Genomic DNA, 20,002 nt, shown 5'->3' with positions numbered 1-20,002 from the left:
TCACAGGAAGTATATACCTAGATGAATCTAGGATAAGCCCAGATTCACCCTTGAAAGACAGTGCAAGGTATAGACCCATGGTAGTCACCCACAAGACAATTGTGTTCGCATGATTCAAACGCACGCATTGTTCGAGTGTTTCATTCGTGATCGCTTCTTGTATTTTAGTCGGTGGCTTTATGTGATCCCTTTTCCTAGGCATGACATATTGTATGTTGAGCACGTTTCTCTCATGAATGAGCACGGATGTATGCGGATTGTTCATGAAAAGCTGAAAAGTATGTATGTAAGGAAATCACATTCCATGTCTTTTCCTTGGCATGACACAGTTGTAGAAAGAGCACATGAAAGTATGAGCACCAAGCATGGGCATTTCCATTGTGAATCACCACAGTTGATTGATTTAGATCCGCAAGACAAGATTAAATCTCATTGTTTGCGTGTGTGTGGTGAACGGTTAGCACTCCGTCTATTGGTTCATCTGCATTGCATGCACAGTCTTTTAGAAAGACGCGATTTTTTCCAATCACTTTACATGGAATGGGTATGTGGGTTTGTGTTGGAAGTGGTTTCAGGAATTTTCAACCGTGGAGATTCTTGAAGACAGAAGAAGCAGGACTCTAGACGAAGTTGAAGCATCGAAGGAGCCACACAAGACTTTGTCGCTTTCGGCGCGGCCCAAAGAAGCAAGCGTTGACGACCTTTATGAAGTTCAAGTACCGCACGACCCACACATCAGAGTGGATCTGGGAAGAGTCCCTTCCAGGATTGCGGATGCTATTGGCAATCTCCCTCGACGCCATACAGTTCGGTACCAGTACCTCACTTTGAAAAGGAGGGGATGTCACGTGACACATCCAACCCTGTGTCCGTGGACAAGCTACACGAAGGGTTCAGTCAGTCCACTCAGTCTAGAATAGGAAGTGATCTGGCACTTTTGTGAGTCTGTTCGCAGACAGTGCATGCCCAGACACTTAGTGTAGATGCATATCCTCTCGTTGCACACAGCATGATCAAAAGCATTCCCATCAGAATCCATCAGAATCCTTCAGGGAAATCCTCCAGTGCATTTAGCCTATTTTACCTATTTTTGACATTTTTCACTTATTATTTTTAAGTGACTTTTGTTGGAAAGTAGGTAGGCAAATTGAGTAAGTTTGTATATAAGCAAACCTAGACTAGCACTAATTGGCAGAAGAGGCAGCAGGAGCCAAGCTCAATAGGCAACTTCTCAAGCAAGAACCCCTTGGTGGATTTCCCTCCAAGCAAGAAGATTCATCAACCTAGCGTTTTCTCCAACAAGCAAGCCTAGCGTTTTTGGACATCATTGCCTAGCTTCCAGACATTGGTGTTTTCAGCAGTATCCATCGCCACAAACATCAGCCCCTTCGCGTCTTTCATCATGATGATCATTGCCCACACACCCCCATCAGTGGCGTTTCCAGATCTCCATCATCGCCCACTTCTCGCCTAGCGTTTTCAGCAGATAAGACCCGCCATTTTTAGCAGACAAAGACCGGTAGTTTCAGCCCGTAAAGACCATCAGTTTCAGGCCTAAAGAACATCAGTTTTCAGCCCTAAGACCTACAGATTTTCAACAACAAAGATCAGCAGAAATCAGCCCCAAAACCAACGTTTTGGATTTGCAACAGATTTCAACCCATTAGCGTTTTTGGACAACAGATAATGTCACGTGACACATCCAACCCTATGTGTCTGTGGACAAGCTACAGCATGATCAGGGTTCAGTCAGTCCAGTTAGTCTAGATTAGAAGTGATCTGGCACTTTTGTGTGTCTATTCGTAGACCGTGCATGCCCAGTCACTTAGTGTAGATGCATTCCTTTGGTTGCACACAACATGATCATAAGCATTCCCATCAGAATCCTTCAGGGGAATTTTCCAGTGCATTTAGCCTATTTTCCCTATTTTTGACATTTTTCACTTATTATTTTTAAGTGACTTTTGTTGGAAAGTAGGTAGAGCAAATTGAGTAAGTTTGTATATAAGCAAACCTAGACTAGCACTATTAGGCAGAAGAGGCAACAGGAGCCAAGCTCAGCAAACAACTTCTCCAACAAGAACTTGGTGGATTTCCTCCAAGCAAAGACCATCAACCACCTAGCGTTTCTGGAGTGCATTAGTCACCTGGCGTTTCTGGAGTGCATCAGCCTTGGCGGTTTTCATCAGACACAAGCCACAGTACCTTCTCTTGCCTAGCGTTTTGCATCAGCATTCGTCACCAGCAGAAGTTCAGCAAGCTAGTGTTTTTGCAGAGCTGCTCCCCTAGCGTTTTTGCATATCCTTGCGTTTGCAGATTCAGCCCTAGAAGACCAGCAAATTCAGCCTTAAGAAAGTAGCAGATTCAGCCCGGAAAGACCAGCAGATTCAGCCCTTAAGAACCTCAGTTTTCAGCCCTAAACCTGCAGAATTTCAGCGACAAAGACCCACAGAAACAACCCCCAAAATCAGCGTTTTTAGACTAACCGCAGATTTCAGCCCATAGCGTTTTTGGACAGCAGTAGAAAGATAGCAAATTTCAGCCCTTAGATCGGTCTCGCCATCTCCGTCGTCGTCATCGATCTAGCCTAGACTTGCATCAGTCACATGCATTCAGTTTGTACCAGTTTGTGAAATCATAAGTAGACCACTCTCGCCGACGAGAGTGGGGCCGTCGGAGGAGGGTTTTACGTCGTCTCTGGTGTCGTATCTCTATCTCTATCTCTCAGTCTCATACACTTTCCCGCACATTGTCCATTCACTTTGTGTGTGTCTATTGCACTCTCTCATTAAGAACGGAAGGCTCTCCCTTCCATAAGAATAAAAGGAACCTTGAGCACAGTTTGGAGCACTCATCTTGAGCAAAGCGCAAACATTCATTCCGCTGCACCTAACATTGGTAACAGAGCTTTGGCAGTGTTCTGTATCACTCAAGAAAAGAACCACAAGAATTACAAGAAATTTTATTTTATTTTTGCTTGTTGCGGTCGCACGAACCCAAGTTCACTTGGGCGTGTCGATTCCTAATCGTGTTTTTGAAGAGTGACAGGAATTCCAGGAAAGAAGGGCTTGTCCAGCCTCCCCTTGTGCCTCTTTTCACTCATTGAGAGCAGACCGTGCAGTTAGCGGCCGGCCAATCGACGTGAGGTGGGAAAAAGCAACCTTGGTGTGAGCGCAAGGCCGCCAAGGTGTGCGCCCGCAGAAAAGAGCAGAACTCGGGTGAAGAGAAGATCCTTCTCAAACACGGTTTGCCGGCGAAAGAAAACCCTCAAGAACCCAAGAACCCGAGTTCCTCCTGAACTTAAGAACCCAAGACCACAAGAACCCACGACTTCAGAATGGTCATCACTCGAAGCGGAATGGATACTTCGCTTGGAGGTGATGAGCATGAGAGAGGTGATGTCACAAGGCGGGCACAACGTGCCAATAGAAAAGAACAAACTGAACAAACTTTTAGCACTTCAATAACAACTGAACTGAAAGAGAGAGAGAGAGAGAGACGACACGCGACACGGAGTGGCGGAATTCCACCCCAGAGAGTATTGGCCCCAAACCTTGGCGCCCCTTTCGGTATTTCTTTATATTGCATCATCAAAGTACAAGCCGGTACTCCAGACTCTACACCTTCTCCAGGAAGCATGCCAGAGAATGAGCCCTAGCCTCATATTTAAAGGCCCTTGGCCTAAAAGGCAGTTATAGTAAAAAGCTTTTAAAACTCAAAAGCTTTTGGTCCAAACGCAAAGCCAAAAGCTGCAAGCGTAAATCACAGAAATCCGTACAACCTGCCACGTCATCATGCCAGCGCAATTTTCGAAAATCAACAACGCTGTTGCAGTTTTAGGGTTAGGGTTTCCAGAATTAGGATTTGCAGGTTTTAGGGTTAGGGTTTGCAGAATTAGGGTTTGCAAGTTTTAGGGTTAAGGTTTTTAAAATTAGGGTTTCAGCAGTTAGGGTTTCTCGAATTAGGATTTCAAAATTAGGGTTTCAGCAATTAGGGTTTCTGGCAGAAATTAGGGTTAGGATTTTTTGCACTCGGACAACCACGTCATCACTATGTGACACTTCTTCTCTTGCTTGTTCTTCTTAGGATTTAGGCCCCTCGGCCAGCATCTGTAAGTTGGCTCCATTCTTTAGGCTTTGACACGTCAGCAGTTTGTTACATCTCCCCTTCTTCAAAGAGAGTAATCGTCCGCGATTACAACATACCTGCAAAACAACTCAAGTTAGCTCAAAAATTTCCAAGGGACAATCAATTTGCTCTTTTTATTAAGGAGTTAGCTTCTCCTTTCTGCTCTTTTGATCAAGGAGTTAGCTGCTCCTATCGGCTGTTTTGATCAAGGAGTTAGCTTCTCCTTTCGTCCAGATCGGAACTCTTGATATTCCGGAATAGTAAAATTAGCCATCACACCCAGACCGTATTGATCTTCCTCGGGTGTCTTGATGCACTAAAATTACATACCCAGGCAATCTCATCCAATTAGGAATATTCAGTGGTTGGCACATCACAATGCAACACAAATGCTCACATATGCATGTTACAAGACATAGAACATAAAGCCGCCGATGAACACTCCTCCCGCATAACCTAACAAGGTCCGGGCCGGGAGATATTCAATGACTCCCTCATCACTCCTCCCGCATAACCTAAAAAGGTCCGGGTCGGGAGATATAGAGGCCTTTGACAACCAAACGCCCCCCAGACCGCAGCTTGCGTCGTTTGGAGGTGCTGAGAGTAACCACTGCTCAGACTTCTTAATACTCCTCCCGCATAACCATCCAGGTCCGGGCCGGGAGTCACAACAACAATTATTTTACAAGCATACAACCAAACGCTCCCCAGGCATCGGCCTGCGTCGTTCCGAGGTTTAAACAATACCAAAACAGTATTTATCACTTCTCCACCCGGGAGTAAAATCACCAGTCATTGAAACCAGTATCAAACCAGAGTCAAACAATTCAAATCGGCACCAAAACAGGTTCAAAACAGATACCATCCATTTCAAACAAATTCCAAACAGGATCACTAAACAAGCTCAAACAGAACTCAAACTTAAAAAGCAATCTCGACATCAGTCGAGCTCGAAAAGTCGACTGACTTTCCATCCTGAAACCTACACCAAAAATTAGGGTTAGGTTTCTTCCATAAGGTCGTAACCGAGCACAGCATGGTCCATCAGCTCTTGGACAAACAGTGTTTCTTTGGCGGCGATGGTAGTCCCAAGATAGCAATCGCACTCGGTCTCCAAGTTCATCTGCTCGTGAAGAGACATCTACTGGGAGATGTCGAGAAACTTCAACTTATAATCTGCTAGGGTTTCCATGGCAAGCATTTCAGGATACCCCACTCTGCTAGAAGTTGCACTCCGAAGGAAGATGTCAGAAACCATATAACTTCGGGCAAATATTTTCTTGAAAGCTTGCCAAGTACTTGGAGTATGCTGCTTGGTAGCCGTAGACATCAACATCTGCATGACACTGGTTCTGAGAAAAAAAACAGTGACTTGAAACAAATCTGGATCCTTCTCTTGCAAGTGATCTTAATTGGCTTATGCCCTGTAAGACACTACGGTGAAGATGGGAGCGCTTCCGATGCGCGATGAAGTAAGGGTGGGAGTGGCTAATAAGTTCGTGCTGGAGAGCGAAGATCCCTCAAATAAAATCTGTCTTCTCTTTTGTAGGACCGGTATGCTTTTAGAAAAGCACACGACTAATGCTCTGATACCACTGTCACAAGGCGGGCACCATGTGCCAATAGAAAAGAACAAACTCAACAAACTTTTAGCACTTCAATAACAACTGAACCGAAAGAGAGAGAGAGACGACACGCGACATGGAGTGGCGGAATTCCACCCCAGAGAGTACTGGCCCCAAACCTTGGCGTGCCTTTCGGTATTTCTTTATATTGCATCATCAAAGTACAAGCCGGTACTCCAGACTCTGCACTTTCTCCAGGAAGCATGCCAGAGAATGAGCCCTAGCCTCATATTTAAAGGCCCTTGGCCTAAAAAGCAGTTATAGTAAAAAGCTTTTAAAACTCAAAAGCTTTTGGTCCAAAAGCAAAGCCAAAAGCTACAAGCGTAAATCACGGAAATCCGTACAACTTGCCACATCATCATGCTAGCGATTTTTCGGAAATCAACCACGCTGTTGCAGTTTTAGGGTTAGGGTTTCCAGAATTAGGGTTTGCAGGTTTTAGGGTTAGGGTTTGCAGAATTAGGGTTTGCAGGTTTTAGGGTTAGGGTTTTCAGAATTAGGGTTTCAGCAGTTAGGGTTTCTGAAATTAGGGTTTCCAGAATTAGGGTTTCAGCAATTAGGGTTTCTGGCAGAAATTAGGGTTAGGGTTTTTTGCACTTAAGCAACCACGTCATCACTATGTGACACTTCTTCTCTTGCTTGTTCTTCTTAGGGTTTAGGCCCCTCGGCCGGCATCTGTAAGTTGGCTCCATTCTTTAGGCTTTGACACGTCAGCAGTTTGTTACAGGTGAAGAAGAATTTTCTTCACCAGGAGGTTTTTCTTACCCTTCCCCATCTACGTCAAGGATTGCACTAACTCCTATGGAGGCTTTGGATCAGATGTTTATGGAAAGGAAGTTAGAACGCGAAGCAAGACATGCAGAAATGGCAGAAATGGAACGCAAAAGAGCAGAAAGAAAAGCATAAATGGAGCGCAGACACCAAGAAAGAATGGCAGCCGCCGTCAAAGGAAAGAGCGACCAACACATGAAAGAGTTCTTGCGACTCTTTTCTCAAGCTCAGGCACAGATGTAAGAGGTTCAGGAAAAGGAGACTCCCTCAATCTCTTCTTCTCCAAAGCATGACACACAGGATTTGCATGATTGTGAGAAGCATGATGATTTGAATGACAATGATAAGCATGATGATTTGAATGATAATGATGAGCATGATGATTTGCATGATCAAGACGTGATTTCTCACAAGCATGATGACTTACATGAAGATGATGTAATTGTTCACAAGGATGATGTGTTAGTGGATGCTTTTGCTAGCAAAGCTAACATCGTTACAGATTCGATCAATCACGAAGAATTGATCTTGGCTTTCGATTCAAGGTCCACAAATCCCCCAGAAGAAGATTCGATAGATCCCGAAGAACAGATATTGGCTCTCGAGCCTAGGTCCAAAGAGCCCTTACAGGAAGTATTATGTGTTCGCATGATTCATAGGCACACATTGTTCGAGTGTTTCATTCGTGATCGTTTCCTGTATTTTAGTCAGTATCTTTATGTGATCCCTTTTACTAGGCATGACATATTGTATGTTGAGCACGTTTCACTCATGAATGAGCACGAATGTATGCGGATTGTTCATGAAAAGCTGAAAAGTATGCATTCAAGGATGTCACATTCCATGTCTCTTCCTTGGCATGACACATTTGTAGAAAGAGATCATGAAAGTATGAGCACCAAGCATGGTCATTTCCATTGTGTTTTGCCACAGTGGATTAATCTACATCATAAGAGAAAGATTCGATCTCATTGTTTGCGTGTGTGTGGTGAACGGTTTGTCACTCCGTCTCTATGTTCATCTACATCGCATACAAAGTCTTTAGAGAAGACAAGATTTTTTCCACTCACTTTACATGGAATAGGTATGTTCATGGTTTTGTGTTGGAAGTGGTTTCAGGAATTTTCAGCCATGGAGATTCTTGAAGAAGGAAGAAGCATGACTTTAGACGAAGTTGAAGCATCGAAGGAGACACAGAAGACTTTGTGTCGCTTTCGGCACGGCCCAAAGAAGCAAGCGTTGCAGACCTTTATGAAGTTCAAGTGTCGCACGACCCACACCTCAGCGTAGGCCGGCGAAGAGTCCTTTCCAGGATTCCGGATGCTATTGGCGAGCTCCCTCGACGCCATACAGTTTGGTACCAATACCTCACTTTGAAAAGGAGGGGATGTCACGTGACACATCCAACCCTATGTGTCCGTGGACAAGCTACAGCATGATCAAGCTTCAGTCAGTCCAGTCAGTCTAGATTAGGAGTGATCTGGCACTTTTGTGAGTCTATTTGTAGACCGTGCATGCCCAGTCACCTAGTGTAGATGCATATCCTCTGGTTGCACACAGCATGATCATAAGCATTCTCATCAGAATCCATCAGAATCCTTCAGGGGAATTTTCCAGTGCATTTAACCTATTTTCCCTATTTTTGACATTTTTCCCTTATTATTTTTAAGTGACTTTTGTTGGAAAGTAGGTAGGGCAAATTGAGTAAGTTTATATATAAGCAAACTTAGACTAGCACTATTAGGCAGAAGAGGCAACAGGAGCCAAGCTCAGCAAGCAACTTCTCCAACAAGAACTTGGTGGATTTCCTCCAAGCAAAGACCATCAACCACCTAGCGTTTCTGGAGTACATCAGTCACCTAGCGTTTTTGAAGTGCATCAGCCTTGGCGGTTTTCATCAGACACAAGCCACGGTACCTTCCCTTGCCTAGCGTTTTGCATCAGCATTCGTCGCCAGTAGAAGTTCAGCAAGCTAGCGTTTTTGCAGAGCTACTCCCCTAGCGTTTTTGCATATCCTTGCGTTTGCAGACTCAGCCCTAGAAGACCAGCAAATTCAGCCTTAAGAAAGTAGCAGATTCAGCCCGGAAAGACCAGCAGATTCAGCCCTTAAGAACCTCAGTTTTCAGCCCTAAACCTACACAATTTCAACGGCAAAGATCCACAGAAACAGCCCCCAAAATCAGCGTTTTTGGACTAACCGCAGATTTCAGCCCATAGCGTTTTTGGACAGCAGTAGAAAGATAGCAAATTTCAGCCCTTAGATCGGTCTCGCCATCTCCGTCGTCGTCATCGATCTAGCCTAGACTTGCATCAGTCACATGCATTCAGTTTGTACCAGTTTGTGAAATCATAAGTAGACCACTCTCGCCGACGAGAGTGGGGCATTCGGAGGAAGGTTTTACGTCTCTAGTGTCGTATCTCTCTTCTCTCTCTATCTCTATCTCTATCTCTCAGTCTCATACACTTTCACGCACATTGTCCATTCACTTTGTTTGTGTCTATTGCACTCTCTCATTAAGAACGGAAGGCTCTCCCTTCCATAAGAATAAAAGGAACATTGAGCACAGTTCGGAGCACTCATCTTGAGCAAAGCGCAAACATTCATTCCGCTGCACCTAATAGGTAAAGACCTTCAGTTTTCAGCCCTAGTGTCGGCCTCGTCGTCGTCGTCGTCGTCATAGTCTAGACTTGCATCATTCACATGCACTCAGTTTGTACCAGTTTGTGCAATCATAAGTAGACCACTCTCGGCGACGAGAGTGGGGCCTTCGGAGGAGGGTTTTACAACGTCTCTGGAGTCGTATTCTCTTCTCTCTCTATCTCTCAGTCTCATACACTTGCACGCACAGTGTCCATTCACTTTGTTATGATCATTGCACTCTCTCATTAAGAACAGAAGGCTCTACCTTCCATAAGAACAAAAGGAACCTTGAGCACAGTTCGGAGCACTCATCTTGAGCAAAGTTCAAACATTCATTCCGCTGCACCTTACAGTGAAAAATGACAAAAATAGGAAAAACAGGTTTTATGCACTGGAAACTACTCCTGATGGATTCTGATGATAATGATGATGAGCATGTTGTGTGCAACCAGAGGATATGCATGTTTGGACATGCACAGTCTGTGAACACTCACAAAAGTGCCAAATCACTTCCTACTCTAGACTGACTTGACTCAACTGAAACCTGGTCATGCTGTAGCTTGTCCACGGACACATAGGGATGGATGTGTCACATGACACAGAAAGGAGTCCCTTTCTCGTGGGGACCCATAGAGGTGACTGCCTTTAAGACATTGAAAGAGAAATTGACTACAGGACCAGTTTTGACTTTGCCGGATTTGCAGAAGTCATTCGAAGTATATTGTGATGCTTGTGGTCGCAGTCTGGATGCGGTCTTAATGCAAGAAGGCCATGTCATTGCCTACGAGAGCCGACTCTTCTCAAGGCCGTAATTGACAGCATAGATTTATAAGAAAGAGCCTTTGGCGGTTATCCATGCTCTTACTCAGTGGCGACATTACCTACTCGGAGCGGATTTTACTGTCTTCCCAGACCATCAGAGTTTACGCTACTTCTTGTCACAGAAGCAGCTATTGGAAAAGCAAATGCGGTGGGCGAACGTCTTGTCACAGTTTCACTTCCAGATTGTCCATGTGCAAGGACAGAAAAATTTGGTGGCAGATGCTTTGTCTCGAAAGCCGTTGATTCTGGCTATTTCCACGACTCATCATAGGAGCTTCGAGGATATGAGTGATCAGTATGCCACAAATACAAATTTTGCATATATTTTCACTCGGATACGGAATGGGGAGATAGTAGCGGGATATTCCATTCGGGATGGCTACTGGATGAGGAAAACCATATTGTGCGTTACACAGCCGTTGAGGAAAAAGATTTTAACCGAATGTCATTGTCCACTTTTTACGGGTCACCGCAGCATTGCTACCACCTTGAAAGGTGTAGAGAGATACTTCTTTTGGCCGGGACTCAAGAAGGATGTGGATGATTTTGTACGCAGTTGCTTGGTATGCCAGAAGGTCAAGTTCGACAAGCATAAAGCACAGGGATTGTTACAGCCTATACACATAGCCACCCGCCCCTGGAAAAGTATTGCAATGGATTTCATTTTTGATATCTCGAGAACACATAGTGGTCACGATGGTATCTGGACTGTTATTGACACATTTAGCAAGCAAGCTCATTTCATTTCAATAAAGAAAACAATCAAGCCGGATCACTTAGCGCGACTGTTCTCCGACAGGGACCCTAGATTCACGAGTTTGTTTTGGAAGGCTATTTGGGAGAACATCGGCACGCAGTTGCTGTTCTCGTCATCTTTCCACCCGCAGACTAACGGGCAATCTGAGATTGCCAATTCAGTGGTACTAGATTTATTGAAGTCTTGCATCTCGGATCAGAAGACTCAATGGAAAAAGTATTTACCTTTGGTGGACTTTGCCTACAATAACACGATACACTCTTCGACGGGGAAGGCGCCATTTGAGATTATTATAGTTGCTACGAAGGTTCCACCCTTCCTAAGCACGCAAGATAAGATTTTTGAAGGCGATGAGTACACGCGTGACTTGGATACGGCTTTTGCCAAGGTTCGCGAGGCTTTGCAGAAATCTCAAGAAAGGCAGAAAAAGGCAGCAGATCGCCATCGTCACGATTTGAAATTGAAGGAGAACGATTGGGTGCTCTTACGTTTTGAGAAGGCACGCCTGAGAAAGAAAAAGGGGGGCGACGTGTTTGTGGCTGTTATGTTGCAATTTTCATGACCTAGTTCATGATAGATCGCGATTTTGGTTCCTTGTCAAATCATTGCCAGACTTTGTAGACTTGTCCGCTCATACCTAATATAGCTTCCCGTAAAGTTTCATGATGATCCAAGTCCATTTAGTCATCAAAATGGCATGATGATCGAGAGTGGCGAGATAGGACATAGGCAGATTTTGTTACCATATACATGTGGTAGTGATGTGTGTGAACACACTTAGGACTGCCGGGGCATTTTTCCCTCACTAGGAGGTTTTTTCCCCTATGCATTTATATACGCCCATCATTCTAGGGCTATCTATCTTTCCATTGCGCACCAAGTCAAACTCCGTCCTTGGGAAATTACCTTTACTTCGTGACTTTCATTGATGATTACTCTAGGCATGCATGGGTGCATCTGCTTAAAGCGAAGTCCGAAGTTTTTATGTGCTTCAAAAAACTTCTGGCTATGGCTGAAAATGTCTCAAAATGTACTATGGGCACAGGAGAGGCTTTTTCCAAATCTTAGTATGCAATACTACTTACCTTTCCTTATTTTCGAAAAGATAAATGATGTCCCCTTCAGAGTGAAACTGCCCGATACTTGGAGAATTTACAATGCTTTTCATGTGTGTCTCTTGAAGCCTTTTAAAGGCGATGTGCCCGAAGATGGGGAGCTTGATGAGCAACCCGAAGTGGAAGAAAACAAGGAGATCCTTGTTCAAGAACAGATATTGGCACATAAAGACAGAAAGATTAGGGCGGTTCTTGGTTAAATTCAAAAACTATCCCGCATTGGATGCGAAGTGGATGGAGGAGGAGGACCTAGCAGATACTCCTCAGATTGTGAATCTTTACCTTGAAGCATTTGGATTAGCATAGTCTATTCTAAATGGAACCCCGAACTCAGCTTGGGCGGAATCTGGTGCAACGGGTATGCACAAGAGGGGAGTTGCTCCGCTCCTTTGTCAACAGATTGCCTCGATTTTTTATATTAAAGTCACTGATGTCTCTTTGAGTTTCAGGGTTACTGTGAGCTGACAGTATTCTGCTATATGACTTTACAAACTGGAATTCCCGATAACATGATATTGATTTGTTCTTGACTCCTTTAAGTGCAGGAACTGATAGACGAAATGATAGCAGCATTTTGGTCTGAAAGATCTCGTTAGACATGGTTACAATAAGGATTAGTCAATCGGGCATCTGTGAGGTCCCGACTAGATCTAGATGCGATTGCTAAATACGTTGCCGATAAATCATGGTCTTAGATCCGAATGAATGTTGAATGTGATTTGTCATGTGATTTGTCATGTGATCTCCTCTGATGTCGTGTGATGTGACTGTCGATTGATACATGTGCTAGATGTGTGTTCCTAGTGCGTCGGTACTAACAGTCAATGTATGCTAAGACAGTTTATGGCTTCTGTTTGTTTTGCAGGCGTAATCGAGGGCAATTACAATGCTTTCAAGAGGGGGGGTATGTCACAAACTCGTGACGTGGCTGCCCAGTACACACACACACACCCTCTCTTTGGCATGGGAACAGTCCCGGAATGCTGACGTGGCACTGCCATACTGCCTCCCCATTTCACGCCGAAGATCAGGGGCTACTGACGTGGCATGTTGTACGGACACCCGCTTTTTGCGATGTTTTTTACGGAAGATTGCTGGCAGTTGCTACGCAAGGAGAAAGAGAGAGAGCCCACAGAACTCCAAGTAGCGCATCGCACCCTTCCAATGGCATGATATAAAATTCTTCTGTGTCCACATGACTAGATATGCAAACGTAGCTTTCCAATAATGGGAATAACACACTCTGAGTGGCCAGGACATGCCAACCCTGCCTCTGCCGTGTACCCAATCTCTTCAGCTCTGATGCCCAGCTTCATAGCTAACTCAGGTGAGATAAAGTTTGCTTTGGCACCTGGATCAAAGAAGATGAGTGCCGTCTGATCCCTAACTTTACTCCATGCTCTGCATAACTCACTGGCATCTGTACTAGGCCTATCACCCACCATATCTGGCACCAAACTTGCCGTGGGTTTAGGCTTCTTGCCTTTCTGGTCTTCTTTATCCTCTTGACTTTTCCTATGTTGACAATTGGTAGCAAAGTGACCAGGCTGCTCACATATAAAGCATTTATTTTCAGCCATTAGGACCTTCTTTTCCTCGAGCTACTTGCACACAAAAGGCTTCCTTTTCTGTTTCTTTGCCTACACTCCAGAAGTCCCGGCTGAATCCTCGTCTTTGGTGGCCTTTTCTGACCCCTGTGACGCTTCAGGAGCCGTTTTCACAAAGGGCTTCTTCGCTGAATTTTTCTTTTGCTGCCCTCCTTTCTCGTTGCTCAAAAACCCACTGTCCTCTCCTTTCAACAAGGCAAGACCAATGTTAGCAACTTCCATAAGCTGAGTGAGGGTAGCCACTTTGTTCTTGGTACAGTAATCACGAAGCCCTTTAGGCAGCCCACAACAATACTTCTCTATCTACTCTGTCAATGGCACAAATCTGTAGGAGGTCACTGAGAGTAACGCTTTACAAAACCTCCGATTGTACTCCAGCAAGCTCTTGCATGTAGCCGAAGTAAGCTGATGCCAATCTGTCATGACGTAAGCTTCAAATTCATTTGACAGCCAAGCAGATGCAACATTTGCTTGAAGTAAACCCAAGTGGCGGGTGCCTGTCCTTGCATTAACAATATCGTCCACCATGTAAGCGCATTGTCCTTCAAGAAAGTGGCAATTTTCCTAACCTTAGTAGCCTCTGTAAAATTCCCTCCTGCAGAAGCTGTATCAAACTGCTGGAGGAAAGTGAGAGCTTTTGCTTTATCCTCGAAGCCACTAAAGGTGCTGAACTTTACAACTGCAACACCTTCTTTGTAAGCTTTCGGTTTCTCCAATGCCCCCAAATTGTCATAAGGAATAGTCTGCAACATGGGCACTGTAGTAGGCATGATGGGCACATCTTGGCCATTAACATTTTGCGTCACATGTGCAATATCTGGCTGCTGTCCCGAAAAACCAGCCATGCCAAAATGACCCTGTGGCACCCCAAATTGGCCCTGGTTGCACTGAAAACCTTGCTGCATGCCGATACTACCATACATGGGGTTTGGCATCATGCCTTGCATACCCCAAAACACTGTTCATGGCATGTACGGTTGACTTCCAAGCGCATAACCAGCCATACTTTGGAACACTGATCCACCCCCGAAATACCCAAGATGTACCGTGGGTGGTGGAAAAATTGGGTGCATAGCCTGGTATCCAGTTCCCTGTCCATTCAAGACAGCATGTGAGCTCTGAAAGGTGGCGGCTGAACTGGCATAACCTGTGGAATAGGCGTTCTAGCCACTTGTTCAAGCACGGGAGGAACCTGTTTTAGAGCCCCTGACTCCACAACATGCGAGTGTTCCCTATCCTGCTGAGTCGCATGATGTACTTGGGCTTGAGCCTCAACAAGCTCTGTACGCGGTGTAGGTTGCCTATTTTGCTGTTGCACTGGTGGCGCTTGCAAGAACTCCATAAACCTTGGATTTTGCACTAGTTGCGAAAAGACATTCAACACGGCAACTAACGGAGTCCTGAACGCATCATCCTCAAGTTGCCCAGTCATAAAGCCCTGTACTATGGGAGAGACGTTCACATCAACAGGAGGTACAGACTGACGTGGCTGTGAGCTCTTGCCAATCTCGAACACCATAGCAGTTTCATGTCTGTCCTTCGAAGAGGAACCCTTTGTCGGCCATAGTGTAATCCCGTGTTCCTGTACTCTGTCTTTACCCAAAACAACCGAGGCTCACTCTTTCAAGAAAAAGTGATTGATGTCCCGTCAACGGAACCATGATATCGGCTCGTAGGGCGGTAGGCGTTGGCTTTCACCCGAAATTCTTTAGTTTAGACTCACACAGATAGAACGTGCAAAGGAAGCCTGCGACAGGAATTAACACTTAAGCACACACGGCTCGAAGCTAGAATGCTCCGAGCATACCCGACAACCTGTAGGCCCCAAAATTGGCGCCCCTTTCGGTATTTCTTTATTGTTTAGCAGAGGGAATAAAACCTGTGATTTCCTACGAGCTATCCCGCATAATCCGGGTTGAAATCCATCCGTTCTGGCCCAATTTCGGCAACATAACTATACTAGGACACTTCACAGTCAATATCCCCACGCAATAGATGACTTTCCCGACGCATACGGACACTTTGCAAAACCTGGCGAGAATCTGCATCACGCTGAATTCTCTGTTTTCTGCCCTGAAAATGCGCCAAATCACCTCTATAGCGGTCCCCCTCACGTCCCTGAACCTTTTGGGGGTATTAGGGACTGTTTAGGGCTGAAACCCTAAACCTGCAAAAATACACAGCAGGCTGTAATTCCTTGTTTTGGGCTCCGTTTCGCATGCCGGTCGCATCCGTAGCAAGTCCTCGAGCTCCCGCACCGGTAGGGCTACTTGCCCTTTGAATTAGACGAGATTTCTCACATGAAACCTCTCCGAATTCACCTGTACCTGCGGGGGATTAGCCACTAGCTAATCCAGTACCTGTGCAAGAGGCTCTTGCCTCCGCAATCGCGCATGAACCCACACAATTGTACATCAGTCAAATGAAAAGCCCTCTTGTGAGGCATCACATAACTGCACGTAGGGGAGAGAGAGAGAGAGAGAGAGAGAGAGAGAGAGAGAGAGAGAGCAGTGTGTAGTGTGCAGGGCATCACTCCTAGCACCACACTGTACATAGAGGGGAAAGGAAGCACTCCATAGCTATTAACCTGTGAGACAGCGAACTCAAAAATGAGCCTCCCAGCTGTAAATTCAGCGCTACCTTCTCTTGAATGAGGAAAGTGCACAGAAATGTGCCACTTGGCACGATTGCACGCATTTTCCCGTTTCGGGGTTGTTGCCTAAAAATCTCCCGACCGGTTGCCCAGTTGACTTCACGAAAGAGTTGTAAAATGTTCTTGTCATTCCGAAAGTAATGACGCGAACATATTTCACGGCCCAAAATAGCAGCTACCTAATTTTTAGGAGATGCTTCCGTTGGGCTCCCACTGGTTATCTGACAATCTATCCTCATTGGGACCGCATCCAAAAGTGCAATGTGGCCCAACTATCGAATACTTTCTGTTGGTGATCCCACCTTTACTTTATGCCTTTATTGAGTTCACTTCCTAGTATCCACCAACTTGCTAAGTGCGACGGGGGGACCTACATGATCTTGCACTGAGCCTAGACATCCTCTTACTAAACGAATTCTAGTGCCGACCAACTTCCAGTCTGCGGGTGAAACTACCGTTCACATTGGCCATACAATGTCCGACCATTTGCAACTTCAAAAAGAGGGTCTCAAAAATAAAAACAAAAATCATTGGAAAGAAACCAACAACTAAGGTTAGCAATTGCCACGTCCTCGTGACATAGTTAGCAGCTACCACGTCCTCGTGATAGACGTCCTCCTAGGAATCCCTTGGTACCATAAGAACAACGCCGTGGTCAACTATCAGGCCAAGAAAGCGACTTTGACCAATGAGAAGGGCAAGAAAAATGTACTTATGTAAAATTGAAGGGCGAGTCCGTTTCTATTGTATCAACTTCAGCCATTTCAAAATTGATGAAATCCAATCTTTTTGTTTACTCGATCTATTTGAAAGAATTGAATGAAGAACAACAAACGAATATCTTTGAATTGGACAAAGAACGACAAGAATTTCTGCATACACATGCTGACTGTTTCTCAGGAGGCCTACCTGGGGAGTTACCTCCATCTCGTCCCGACGACCACACTATTGATTTGATCCTTAGAACCACACCAATGAACCGGCCACCTTACCGTGTTAGCCGAGCCCAGAATGAAGAACATGAACCAAGTGAAAGACCTTCTTGAAAAGGGTCTCATCCAGCCTAGTACTTTGCCTTACTTTCTCCGGTTCTACAAATACTAAAGAAAGACGGATCTTGGAGAATGTGCATTGAGTATAGAGCTCTCAATAAAATCACCATCAAAAAAAAAAAAATCCCAATTCCAAGGATAGATGATATTCTTGACAGACTTCAGGGATCCTCTTGTTTCAGTAGGATTGATTTGAAAAGCAGATTTCATCATATCGATATCGCTCCGGGAGGTGTCTACAAGACAACCTTTTGGACAAGCTTTGATTTATACAAATTTTTGGTGATGCCTTTTGGACTTACCAATGCTCCCGCAACTTTCAACCGAATGATGAATAGGATTTTCCAAGAGCATCAATCTTTTGTGGGCACTTTCTTTAAAGAATTCTCCAAGAATGAAGCAAAGCACCGACACTATCTGCTAGTGGTTCCGGCGTACTTTAAGTTACCTAGCAATTTCTCGCTTCATAACGCACTTGACAAGCATTGGCACAACCCATAATTGTAGAGGGTGCAAGAAGATTCCAAAAGACATCAAGGACCAGTTGATTGCTGATGACTTTCCAGCCATGGGCGCTTCCGATAAGGTGCTAGGTACACAACACACACAAGATGCGCTTCACGATGCGCTTGTGAGAGATTTGGGTGGTTCATCCACACACATTCAAGAACAACCCTCTTCCAATAGAAAGAGGGCCCATGTCAATGATGTAGAGGAGGATGATTTGGATGACACCTAAAAGTGCTTTAGGCAATCAACCTTGCCTCCTCAAATGGCCTCTTTATCTTGGGTGAAGGAGTGCCAAAAGGTGGTGAGGTGGAGATCGCTCGCACTTTAATTGAGTACAACATCTCTTTTCATGTTTTGATAACCGAGCAGCAGAAGAGGATGATCAGAGCCATAGCGAAGGTTGGGCAGACGAATTCTTGGTTTGGAATTGGAGTATAACAAGATGTGTACTACGGCTCTTGATGGGGGAAAGGCAGTGATTGATAAAGCGTTGTTGCAAGTGAAGGCAGGATAGGGTGGCAGCAATTTGGATGCACTATTATTTTGGATGGTTGGAGTGACACTCGGAGACGACACATCATTGACATCCTTGTGTCGTCTTGCCTTGGGACGTACTTTCTACGTGGAGTGGATGCAAGAAAGGCAAGGGATCGTATTACAAGTGACTTCATCTATAGGCACAATCGAGAGGCTATTCTAGAGGTTGGTGTGCAGTGTCGTGCACATAGTAACCAACAATGCCTCAAACTGTAAGGCTATGGGTGACATGGTGGAGACCGAGTTTCTCACGATTGTTTGGACTCCATGTGCTTCACATCGTCTTGATTTGTTGATGGAGGATGTTGGGAAGTTGCCATGGATAGCGGCTACTGTGTCAGATGCCACCAAGATCGCGACATTCTTTCGCAAGAAACACCAGCCACTGGCTATATATTTAGGAGTCACAGCTGATACGTCCTTTCCTTCCTTAAAATGGTGTATCCTAATTTTACAATTGTTCAATACATGGCCATAAGCTTTACAATAAGTACGCTAAACTCATTCATCCCTTCGGTGCTCTTTTTATTTGCATATGACACACCAGGTTTCTACCTTTCCCAACAAGGATCTACTCTTTGAGATATCAGATATTTGTCCCGATAGTTCCTCAAATTTACTTGTCCAGGATCCTTCCTTCCTGGTTTTGGGTTCTTTTTCAGAGTGCTTATCGTCAGATGAACCGGAGGTTGATGATGTCTCTATTGAAGAGGAGTCACTGAAACTTGAGCTTGGTCTCGCTTTTTGGCCTTTCTCCTTCCTGGCCTGTTGTTCCTGCTTAAGGGCTCTCTGAACTAAGCCATTAAATTTCTTGGTCATAGCTGGTACTTCTTGCTCCCTTAACTTCTTGCTCTTGAACCCACTCAAAACCCAAGCTCGCATCCTTTTCTCAGAGGACGGCTCATATAGGTAAGCTTCTTAATCTTCTCTATATAGCTCCTTAATGACAGTTTTCCCTGCTGAATCTTATCTAACCCACGGAGGATGTCTTCATCTCCTCGGATCTCACAAAGGCGTGGACCCAAAGTGGAGAGATTTGCATCATGTTGAGGAGTAGACCACCAGGTACATACAGCGGCAAGTTCTGAACGAGACTTTTTGGGAGAGGTGGAGAGCTTGACCTCCGCACTGCAGCCAAGTTCCGTGCTTCTACGAGTCACAGACATGGAGGGCTCTACAATTGGCTTGATCTACCATCCCTTTTAGGAGATGAAGGCCCATGTTGAGACCACAACTTCATTGACTCAGGATGTCACAAAGTGATGACGTGGCATGCCCAACTGCCGAATGGACAAGGAAAGTTGAACCCTAAAGAACAGATAAAGATTGGCCAGGCAGCCTAAAAAGATTAAAGGGACGTTGAAACGATTTTTACAAATCCTAGTTCCCAACAACTTAAGGAACTTATGGAGCACCGGCCAAGGGGCCTAAAACCCTAATTGTCAAAAGCTTGATCTCTGAGAGAGATTTCCGAGTAGACCGACCGAACAGGCTGCATGCATGTGCCTGCAATCTCTCTGTGTGTATATATATATATATATATATATATATATATATATATATATATATATATATATATATATATATATATATATATACACATAGAGAGAGAGAGAGAGAGAGAGAGAGTACATTTTCTGCAGCAGCCACAACAGTTTGAAAATGAAGGGTTTCATCTGGCATGCCAAAAGCTGCAATATGACCTGCTGATATCCACTGCGAGGAAAATTCTCTAATCAGTTAGACCAGAACAGGCAACATTGTTACTATATCCAATACAATCC

The 20,002-nt window shown here is 44.8% G+C and overlaps 1 protein-coding gene across 2 annotated transcripts in view; it reads right to left on the bottom strand.

The window, feature by feature from the left end:
* Window positions 1-20,002, bottom strand: part of REP (Rab escort protein) — a 60,194-nt gene that overhangs the window by 37,706 nt on the left and 2,486 nt on the right. Inside the window, exon 8 of one of the 2 annotated variants that reach the window (XM_086521695.1) lies at window positions 19,851-19,934. The exons of the other annotated variant lie outside the window; for it this stretch is intronic. Within the exon in view, the coding sequence (XP_086377821.1) occupies window positions 19,851-19,934 (84 nt within the window). The remainder of the gene's footprint in view (window positions 1-19,850; window positions 19,935-20,002) is intronic. 2 annotated transcript variants of the gene reach the window in all.

Source organism: Adiantum capillus-veneris, chromosome 1 (genome assembly GCF_014529385.1).
Source record: "Adiantum capillus-veneris isolate H3 chromosome 1, ASM1452938v2, whole genome shotgun sequence".
Lineage (NCBI taxonomy): Eukaryota > Viridiplantae > Streptophyta > Polypodiopsida > Polypodiales > Pteridaceae > Adiantum > Adiantum capillus-veneris.
Note: the sequence above shows the minus strand (reverse complement) of the source record. Positions and strands in the feature narration are given on the sequence as shown.